The following is an 11,736-nucleotide window of genomic DNA, read 5'->3' as shown; positions in this document are numbered from 1 at the left end:
CATTAAAATTGAAGCTGTAGCTATAAAATGCTTCATATGATTTTTTTAAAAAACGTATTAGGCACTTATTTTTCAACTAAAAAAAAAAATTTAAAACTACAATCAACTACAAACGATTCTGGACTAGAATTCATTAAAATTTAGTCGGTAGCTGTAAAGGGTCATATGAATTAAAACAAAACGCATTAAGCACTTATTTTTCAACTAAAAAAAAAAATTAAAGCTACAATCAACTACAAACGATTCTGGACCTGAATTCATTCAAATTGAAGCTGTAGCTGTAAAATGCTTCATATGAATTTTTTAAAAAACGCATTACGAACTTATTTTTCAACTAAAAAAAAAAATGTTTAACTACAAACTACTACAAACGATTCTGGACCTGAATTCATTAAAATTAAAGCTGTAGCTGTAAAAAGCTTCATATGAATTTTTTTTAAACGCATTACGCACTTATTTTTCAACTACAAACAAAATGAAACTTACTACAATCCTCCAGAGAGTTAAATCTATCATATTCTAGGTATTTTATCAAAATACATCAAGGTCGGGTGCCAACTTCACGTAGCTGGTAAATAGCGCTACTGACTTGTCTGTATCGTTGGCGTAGCTCATTTTTGATAGAAAATTCTCGTTTATACGAAGTACAATATTTCTATTGTGTAAATTCGAGTCGTGGTTCATTACGATTAAGTACAAATAAAGTTTCGGTATTTCGATATTTGTGAAGAAGTGCAAAGAATAAATAGATCCTGGAAATCTGTATCAATAATGGTAAGTTTTTTTTTAATTTTCTTTACAAAATTTATCTTTGTTACCTACAGTAACAATAAAGACACGATATTTTTACCAGCTACGGCTATTTTTCCATTGTTTGTTTACTTTCTGTTATTTTCTTTTAATAAAAAACAGCTTATTATCTAACAAAAACAATATAAGTCCAAATTTCAAACTTTGTAGAAAAATTATAGAAATTCAACAAAATTAGGGCATTTTCTTCCATACAAAGTGTGTCCGAAATTTTTTTGTATGGAATAAAATAATAACACTATTCGCAAAAAAGATTATCAAATATTAACGCGAATTTTTAGCTACTTGAAACTTGCACTTTCTTAAGCTAGAATTTAATGCGCCAAAAAACTGCATAATTAGGATTTTTCTAGAAACTCTTAATAAAAAGTTTGTTGTAAAAATTGTTTCCTGAATTTTTCTAATATTTCTACAAAGTTTGAAATTTGGACTTACATATATTGTTTTTGTTAGAAAATGAGCTTTTTTTTAATAAAAAAAATAATAAACAGTAAAAAAAACAATGGAAAAAAGCCGAAACTGTTCAAAATATCGTGGCCCTATTTTTTACATGACTGTATGAGTGTACATATGTACATATGTTCTTTGAAAAGGAATAGACTTTTATGGATTTGGGATCTTATTGTGCATCTCTTATTTTATAAAATCGTTTGTTTAAAGTTAATATTAAATATATGTTCAAATTCAGATTGGCATCAGCTTCTTAGAACGCTTTCATCAGCTTGCTTAGAAAAAGACGGTATCAATTTTGAAGGAGAGTATAAAGTGTGGTTGGAACGATGGACAAATAAGGAAAGCGAAAAGCCATTCCCAAAATCAGCAGCAAAAGTTCTTGGTAAATATGCTTCGATGAATATGCTTTCCATTGATTAACAAACTTCTCCGCATTCTGGTCAGACTTACAGCTAGTAACGCTACTTTCGAAAGAAGTTTTACAATCCTTCGCCGGTTAAAAACATGGTTGCGTAGTGCCATGAATGAGGAAAGACTGATAGGTCTAGAAATTTTACACGTACACTTAGATATTGAAATTGACACTGAAAGGATAATAGAAAGATTCGCAAAAGGAAAGCGCAAAAATTAATTTGCAATTTAAATTATTACAATAAAAATTCTGAATAAGTGGTTAAGTTACTTAATTACTGACATCCTTCATTTTACCAACATTGTAAGAAAGAAATAAGTATTTATATGTATATATTGCATTAATAAACTCAAGGTATAACATTACAGCTTGTTTTTTTCAAATAGTACATGCAATTGTTTTATTAGACCTTGCACCAAATTCACAAAATGAAAAGTTATATTATATTACAGAACACTTTACTTCACACTTCATAAAAAATACTCGAACCTATAGTTGCACGAAAAATAAATTAGGGTTAGATGCCTGTAATTTAACATTATTTGAAAAGTTGATCCCAATCGGCTAAGGTTCTTATCTTCTTCTTCTTCTTCTTTTTTTGGCGCTGTAACCGCCTAAACGATTTTGGCCGAGTTCAGCAAAGCACGCCAGTCATTTCTCCTCTGTGCCAACTGACGCCAATTGGAAACGCCAAGTGAATCCAAGTCCTTCTCCACCTGATCTTTCCATCGCAGTGGGGGCCTCCGTCTTCCTCTGCTACCACCAGCGGGTTCCGAGTTGAATACTATCAGAGCTAGAGCGTCGGTGTCCATTCGAACGACATGGCCAAGCCAACGGAGCCGCTGGATTTTAATTCGCTGTACTATGTCCATGTCGTTGTAAAGATCGTACTGCTCATCGTTCCATCGTCTGCGGTAGTCGCCGTCGCCAACGCGTAAAGGCCCGTAAATCTTCCGCAAAATCTTTCTCTCAAACACTCCAAGAGCCGCCTCATCGGATGTTGTCATTGTCCATGCTTCTGCGCCATATAGCAGCACGGGCATGATGAGTGACTTATAGAGCGCGGTTTTCGTACGTCGAGAGGGGATTTTACTCCTGAATTGCCTACTCACCGATGATGTTACCGATGATGTCGATGTCATCGGCATAAGCCAGCAATTGCACGCTCTTTTAGTATATTGTTCCTGAGCGGTTCAGTTCTGCAGCTCGTATTACTTTCTCCAACATCAGATTAAAGAAGTCACATGAAAGGGAGTCGCCCTGTCTGAAACCCCGTTTTGCGGCGAACGGCTCGGAGAGGTCTTTCCCAATTTTGACGGAGCTGGTGGTATTGCTCAACGTCTTTTTACACAGCCGTACGAGTTTTGAGGGAATGCCAAATTCAGACATAGCGGCGTATAGGCAACTCTTTTTAGTGCTGTTAAAAGCGGCTTTAAAGTCGACAAATAGGTGGTGAGTGTCGATGCTTTTCTCGCGGGTCTTTTCCAAGATTTGGCGTATTGTGAATACCAGGTCTATGGTGGATTTGCCAGATCTAAAGCCATACTGATAAGGCCCAATCAGTTCATTTACGGTGGGCTTCAGTCTTTCACACAATACGCTCGATAAGACCTTGTAACCTATGCCTAGTAGTTGGCGCGAATGGCGGGGTCACCTTTCTTGTGGATTGGGCAGAGCACACTTAAATTCCAGTCGTCGGGCGTGCGTTCATCTGAGTGTTGATGCATGCAAGAGCTCAGCTGGCAGGCTGTCAGCTCCAGCAGCTTTGTTGTTTTTCAGCCGCGTTATTGCTATACGTACCTCGTCATAGTCAGGCGGTGGAACTTCGACTCCGTCATCATCGACTGCGGGCTCGGGTTCTTCTTCTCCATACCTTTCCGTGCTGCTACCATTTAGTAGGGCGGAAAAGTGTTCCCTCCATAATTTAAGTACGCTCTGGACATCAGTTACTAGGTCGCCATTATTGTTCTTACAGGAGTACGCCCGGTCTTGAAACCTTCCGTAAGTGGCCTAACTCTCTGGTAAAATTTTCAGTCATTTTTTTTGTTGGCCAGCATTTCAAGCTCTTCGGACTCACGTATTTCGGCCTCTCACTTCTTATTGCGGCAAATACGTCTCGCTTCCCTCTTCAGGTCCGAGTCGATGTTTGGGCCTCGGAGTGGGCGTACGTCTAAAACACTGGAAGCGTGCCTTCCTTCTATCACAACATGATCGATTTGGTTTCTAGTCTTTCGATCCGGAGACAGCCACGTAGCTTTATGGATCTTTTTATGCTTGCTCTTTGATTCGGATTATGGCTAGAGGCTCGTCCACCGGTGTGAACGACAGTACTCGACGACGGAGTCTCTCTCCCACCACAAATCCAACTCCAAATTTGCGCTCCTTTAGATGGCAGCTGTAGTAGACGTCGCAAGGCTTGCCTTGCCCCGCCCAATGCATTTCTTAAATGGCGGTGATGTCAGCTTTTGTCCTTACGAGGACATCAACCAGCCGGGCAGAGGCACCTTCCCCATTAAGGGTCTGGACATTCCAGGTGCATGCCCTCAAATCGCAGTCCTTTAAACGATTTCCGTGGTCGTCATCATAAGGAGGGGCGGTGGGTGGGTCTCATCCGCGGGTTTGCCTTGCTTCTTCACTGGAAGTGGTTTTTACGTGGCGGGTCCCAAACCCAGCGCACAACCCATTGCTGGGTTACAACCAAATACTCGTTTACATAGCGAGCCGCTTGCTCCAAGCGGACACCCGCTTGCAGCCGCACCTACTGGTGAACAGACGCTGCAGACTTCAGTGAGCCCTTAAACTGAATAAGTGGGAGTGGCCCCACCAAAGCTCCCTCTCTTTCTGCCGTGACCCAATGCTCCACTCGGTTTGGTTACTGCATCTCGCACATGGGTTGCTCACGTTGCCCAGAGTTCGCGAACGAGGACGCAAGAGTCGGGATTGAGTATAGCCCATTGCAAGGTTCTTATGCTCTTTTTAAAATAAATATTTCCGTTATTTGAAATTTGTTTTAAATTAGTTACAATGTGTTCTATGATATTATTAACTGGGATTTTGTTTGATGAATGGCTTTATGTGCATCGTTTTTTAATACTTACTTGCAGTTTGATTTACATACTTCCATTCTTCAACAGGGTGATCGATCGACGTGGGAGTATCACACGGTTTCTGTAACACGTGTTCCGGGATATGGATTTGGTATAGCCGTTTCAGGCGGGCGCGATAACCCACATTTCGCAAATGGAGACCCCTCAATTGCTGTAAGCGACGTTTTAAAGGGTGGCCCAGCCGAGGATCGTTTACAGTGAGTAGCAAAATGTAGCTAATATTTTGTATTTTATAAATCGTTAAAGACCATTTATGTACAATAATTTACATAAATATGTACATACATATATCGCACGTTTAATGATATAAAGATGTAATGGTAAGCAGTGCGCGCTTTCACTCCGCAACGCCTGGGTTCAAGCCCTGGTCGAAGCAAAATCGCAAAAAATATAGAAAAAAGGTTTTTTCTTAACAGCGGTCGTCCCTCGGCAGGCAATGGCAAACCTCCGAGTGTACTTCTGCCATGAAAAACAGCTTATCATAAAAATACAATCGCCGTTCGGAGTCGGCGTAAATCTGTAGGTCCCTCCACTTTGTGACGTCGCAGCTTTCTTTTTTTTCGTTTTGAATTTTTTTTGATCGGAAAACCCTTTACACAAAAGGTATAACAAAGGCATTTTTACAAAATTGAAATCGGTTCACCGGTTTGTTCAGGTATCGCCGTCATACGAAAGACATTTAATTTTTATATATGTAGACTAGCAGACCCGGCGAACTTCGTCCCGCCCAAAATAAATTTTTTGTACACGGTCAAAAATTTGGGATTAATTTTTATGCCGCGCTGGGACTTCTGCCTTTTTTAATCTTTTATAGTCTACTTTTTAAACCTGTCAATAGTTTTAAGCAATTTTTAATATACTGTGGTTCAAATTTTAGTCCAAAAAGTTCGTGGTTTAAAAATCAAACCAAAATGTTTTAATTCTAGTTTCTAGGTTTCATATATAGAAAATTTGGTTTAAAATCTAAACCGAAATAGAAAATGTTTGCACACAGCGAAATGCGGTGTTGATTCAAACTCAACATATGAAAGCACATTTACATGCGTGGCTGTAGCTGAGTGTGCAAAGCTGCTTGATACAATTGGTTGCTACTAAGGCTGTCCTGGTTCAATCCCCATCAGACGGAGCACGAAATTTTATTTTTATTTTTTATTCTTAATTATGAAAATGTTTGCGTTTAAAATTTAAACCGAACTGTTTAAATTCTAAACCCAACATACATATGTGCCCTCTTTTTTTTTTAATTTATAAGGTTTGTATTTGAAACTGAATTTATGTAGTTTGGTCATATATGTAGTCCAAAAAGTTTAAAATTAAAACCGAAATTGTTAACCGTGTATTGAAACACTTTGGTCCAACATTTTCACCAAGAGTTCACGTTCATGATTTTTAGTGACGCATTTGTCTTTTAATATTACGGTTTGGTGGTTGTCAGAAGGCATATTTGCCGTCTTAAATAACTTAGCAAAACTGTACATGCATACAAAGATACGTAATAGTTTCAGTGCGTTTGAAAGGCGCCACGTCCCCTTTTCAAATAACTCCAATTTTCTCTAAGAGCATGGGATTGATTTCATATATCTCTATACCATTTTCTAGTAATTTACCATGGCAGGTCCCTTTTTCCAATAGCCCCAACTTTTCTTCATGACCAGTCGCGTTTTATATATCTTGTACATACCAAGTTCCAGTACTCTTCCATGAAAACATTCAGAGATATGCAGTATGAAAAATTCGATGTGTATGGGAAGTGCCACGCCTCCTTTTCCGATAATCACAATTTATCTCCATGAGTATGCGATTGCTTTCATTTATCTTATCATTACCAAGTTCGAGACCTCTTCCATGAACATTTTGCGGGATATGCAGTATGAAAAATTCGGTTCGTATGGGAGGCGCCACTTAACTTTTTCCAATAACCGCAATTTTTATCCATGAATATGCAAATGTTTTCATATATCTCCATGCCATATTCGAGTAGTCTACCATGAACACTTCCAGAGATGTGCAATATGAAAAATTCGGTTTGTATGGGAAGTGCCACGCCCCCTGAAACCTAGCGGTATGAAATATACTTTACATCCGATTTTCATACCTACCATATATAACACAAAAAATTTCATAAAGATCGGTCGAGCCGTTTACGAAGAGCTCGATTTTTATATGTATATTAGATAAGCACGATGCGAGAAGCATAGAAAAAATTTCTCGGGTTCACAACTATCCTATCTTTTAAGTTGGAACCAACAATACAAACCCACAAAATTTCATTGAAATCGGTTAAGCGGTTTCGGAGATTAGCGTAAACGAACACAGTGACACGGGATATTTATATATTAAGACCCTAATATAAGCACCTACCATAGATACGTTTGCGTACCAAATTTCAATTTCATTTGACTTATGGTTTTGAAATTATAGCTGGTAAAATATTCCACGCCTATGGGATGTGCCACGCCCCCTTTTACAAACATATTTATATATAAGCACCTACCATTGATATATCTGCATACTAAATTTCAAGTTCGTGGGACGTATAGTTCCGAAGTTATAGCTGATAAAAAATTCCATGCCTATTGGATGTGCCATGCACTCTTTTCCAAACTTATTTATATATACCCTAATATAAGTACCTACCATTAAAATGGCTGCGTACGAAATTTAAGTTCAAGCGACTTATAGCCCCGGAGTTATAGCTGATAAAACATTCCAGGTCATGGGATGTAACGGTTCCGCCTTTCAAAAGCTCACTTATATATAGCCTTACTTTAAGAACCTACTAAAGATACGTCTGCGTACCAAATTTCAATTTCACGTGACATATGATTCCGAATTTTGCACGCCTATGGGATGTTCCACTCAGTTATATATGCCTTACTTAGAGCGCCTACCGTAGATATGCCTGCACACCAAATTTCAAGTTCTTGGGCCTTATGGTTCCCAAGTTATAGTTGATAAAAGGGTCCACGCCTATGGAAAGTGCCACGCCCCTTTTTACAAACTCATGTATATATAGCCTACTGTAAGCACCTACCGCAGATATGTCTGCATACCAAATTTCAATTTCATGTGACTGATGGTTGTGAAATTATAGCTGATAAAAATTTCCACGCCTATGGGATGTGCCACGCCCCCTTTTACAAATCCCTTTATATATACTTTACTGTAAGCAGCTACCATAGTTATGTCTGCATACCAAATTTCAAGTTCATGTGGCTTATAGTTCTGGAGTTATAGCTGATAAAATATTCCTATGGGATATGCCACGCCCACTTTTACAACCTCGTTCATATATACCCTACTATAAGCACCTACCATATGTATGACTGAATAACAAATTTCAAGTTCATATGACTTATAGTTTCGGATTTATAGCTGATAAAATATTCCACGCCCATTGGATGTGCCACGCCCACTTCTACAAACTCATTTATTTATACCATACTATAAGCACCTACCATATATATGACAGTATACCAAATTTCAAGTTCATGCGACTTATGGTTCCAAAGTTATGATTGATAACAAATTTTACGCCTATGAGATGTGCCACGCCCACTTTTACAAAGTCATTTATATATACTCTACGGTAAACACCTACCATATATATGACTCCATACCAAATTTCAAGTTCATGTGACTTATAGTTTCGAAGTTATGGCTGATTAAAAATTTCACGCCTATGGGAGGTGTCACGCCCCCTTGTCGAATCCCAATTTTGTTACCCTATTATAGGTCCAGGTGTCATGGCAATACTCTGTCAAAATTTTGTTCGATTCTGTCCGTCCGTTTAGGCTGCAACGTGGCACATACATACATACATACATACTTCCACAAATATATAGTAGATATATCCTTCTCTTAGCGTAAAATAATTTTTGGGGATGTCTCGGCCACAGGGCCACCTATCGTATAAGTTTCAAGTCCAAATATTTCTTTTAAATTGGCTAAATTGTTTTCTAAATATGAGCCAAATCAGCAAGTAAAAGCAATTTTTATGAATATCCCCACCCCAGCGCCACCTAGCGATTAAATTTTTAGTCGAAATATTTCCCTTCAAGGTGCTGAAATATGTTCCAAATATGAACGAGATCGGTCCAGCCGTTTGGTAGTTTAGTGACATTCAATATACGGAAAACTCTATGAAATTGTGAAATCATGACGTCTCAGCTTTCTTCATTTTTCGGCAACAACAACAAAAAATGTAAAAAATTTTTAAATCAAAGAATCTTCCACACAGAAGGTCCAAAAATGTGCTTTTTACAGAATTGGAATCGGGCCAAGCGTTTGGTGAGTCATCGCCGTCATACGGAAAACATTTCATTTTTATATATATAGACTAGCCAATGCCAGCTTGCTTCGCGGCGCCTAATAACTTTTGCGTGGGTCAATCCAAAAAATAGCCTTTAAAAGGAAAAACGGTCTGTAATGTAAAAAAGTTGAAATGACTACAGAGCAGAATCCTTCTCACACATGGGCCAACAATAGTAGCGCTGTGATGCTATATGGAATACTAATCGCTTTCGATCTTATGAGCATTACCGATGTCCTTATTTCCAACTGTGTAATCTCTGCCAAGCGTGCAAAATCTTCTATGATCTTGCAACTACAACATTGGCCCGATGCGTAAGCCAATTAAAATGCTTATAAGGAAACTGAAGAGGACAGATGAGCGTTTTCTGTTATAAGAGTGCCAAGAATCCTCTCTGCCCTACAGGATGAAAAGTTTTCCCGTATATTGGCTAAATGAGTCGTTTGACCTCATGAATATCGTTCAAATGAAGTCATTGATATACCAACCGTGTTCCTTTTACAATTCGTCTTAATATTTATGAATTGGTTTTTTGAGTCTTACCGCCGCAATGACGGCCGCCCGAGCAATTTCGTTTATCAGAAGTAAATAAAAGATCGCATCAATGGTGTATGAGGGCGTCAGACAAAGGTGCGCTTACACAATTTCATTTAGCCAACTGAAAAGTAAATTCGTTTAAAATAAACATAGGACCAAACACAAAATTGTGCAAAATTTAGTAAAAACTCTTCAAAATTCTTACAAAATTGTTACCCTCTCCCAAAAATAAAAAAAGAAGCAATCGCTCAATGCGATTTAGAAATCTAGGAGAAAATAGTTCCTAGTAGAATGATGATTGCCTATCTGTGTATATGTATATAGATGCAACCATTCTAATAACTACCACTTTTAGCCGCAACTTGCTGTCTCCATTAGCGATTGTTCATCTGCTGCGATAGATCTCCGGCGCAAGGTGAACTGGTAAATAGTTAGTTTCACAGCTTGTTTTCACTTTAAATTTTGATGAAGTTATGTTTTTCTATAATATATCGATACCTGAGGGAAGTTGACCTATCTCGGCAGCCAGTTCGAAAACCGCTTATCTCAGAAAACTTTTCAAGAACGCACTATTTCAGAATTTGATTGAAAAACGCCATATCTCAGAATTTGGTTGAAGAACGCCCTATCTCAGCTGCCAATTCAAAAACGCCCTATCTCAGTACACTTTCAATGTATTTTCAGCCTCGATAAGGCGTTTTTGAACCGAATTCTGAAATAGTACGTTCTTCAACCAAATTCTGAGATTAGGTGTTTTTCAATCAAATTCTGAATAGAGCGTTATTCAATTAAATTCTGGAGTAGGGCGTTCTTGAAAAGTTTTTTGAGATAGGGCGTTTTCGAACTGGCTGCCGAAATAGGTCCTCTCAGGTGACAATGTATACTCAAAACAACGTGGAGTAAGCCATTTTTGCGAATACAGTAATTTTTTTCATGTGTCGTAAGCACTTTTTGAAATGAACTCTTTTGCGATGACAAGTACCAAAATTTTTCTGCGATGAGCATTTCGCTTGCGATAAAACTGATGGATCTCTGCAATGGTTGTACGCTAATGGAGACAGCAACTAGCTGTGTTAAATTTCAGGACGTTAGCTTAAGCAGTTTCAGGGAAAATCGTTAAGAAAAGTTCAGATTTTATGGGAGGTACCATGCCAATGTGTTTACTGATAACATATGTAGCCATGTTAAATTTCAGGCCGCTAACATAAGCGGTTCCAGAGATAAGCGATATCAAAAGTTCAGGTTGCAAGGAAGGTGCCAAGCCCCCTTCTCCCTTACCTACCACTTTTCGATACGATATTGATAACATAAGTAGCTGTGTCAAATTTCAGGACGTTAGCTTAAGCAGTTCCAGGGAAAAGCATTAAGAAAAGTTCAGTTTGTATGGGAGGTACCACGCCCCCTTTTCCAATACCTGCCACCTTTCGCTGAAAATACGAAATTGATAACATATGTGGCTGTTTAAAATTTAGGATGTTAGCATAAGGCGGGTCCAGAGATTGGCGATACGAGAAGTTACATTTGTACGGGAGGTGCCGCGCCCCCTTTTCCAATATCTGCCACTTTTCACCATAAGTACGCTACTGATAACGTATGTAGCCAAGTTTCAGTTCCCAAGCGTAGTTGGTTTAAGAGATATATTGGTGCCCTCAAACAAGATGTTTCGACATATTATTGTGACGTATATACATGTGTAGATATCCATCATTCTCCCACTGTATAAGAACATGAGGAATATTCTGACAATAGCGCCTCCAACCATGTAATTTTTTAGTTCAAATATTCCTTTTCAATTGGCTAACAAATTTTCCAAATATTAGCCAAATCTGCAACTAAGTACAGTTTGTATATATATCCTGAGCCCAGCGCCACCTAGCGATTAAATTTATAGTGGGAATATCTTCCTGCAAGGTGCTGTGATCTATATATAATTGCTCAGTCACACGACTTAGTTGGGCGATCTGGTGTAGCTACAGAAATGAGTTGAGTGCAAGCTGCATAGGTTATCCAAAAATTGTCAGATTTCAAATCGGTGTAGTAGGTGCTAAAATATAAGCATTTAAACATTTTCTTGACTCACTCTCAACGTATCTATATATAATTGC

The 11,736-nt window shown here is 38.3% G+C and overlaps 1 protein-coding gene across 1 annotated transcript in view; it reads left to right on the top strand.

Annotated features, from left to right (window-relative positions):
- LOC118733263 (tight junction protein ZO-1-like) overlaps window positions 1-4,983 on the top strand; it is a 77,897-nt gene extending 72,914 nt beyond the window's left edge. The window contains exon 3 of the mRNA XM_036462599.1: window positions 4,810-4,983. Coding sequence (XP_036318492.1) covers window positions 4,810-4,983 — 174 coding nt within the window. The remainder of the gene's footprint in view (window positions 1-4,809) is intronic.
- The last annotated feature ends 6,753 nt before the right edge of the window (window positions 4,984-11,736 follow it).

Source organism: Rhagoletis pomonella, unplaced genomic scaffold (genome assembly GCF_013731165.1).
Source record: "Rhagoletis pomonella isolate Grant_MI unplaced genomic scaffold, Rhpom_1.0 Rhpom_scaffold_00001, whole genome shotgun sequence".
Lineage (NCBI taxonomy): Eukaryota > Metazoa > Arthropoda > Insecta > Diptera > Tephritidae > Rhagoletis > Rhagoletis pomonella.
The sequence above is the reverse complement of the archived record's forward strand: the minus strand, read 5'-3'. Positions and strand labels throughout refer to the sequence as shown.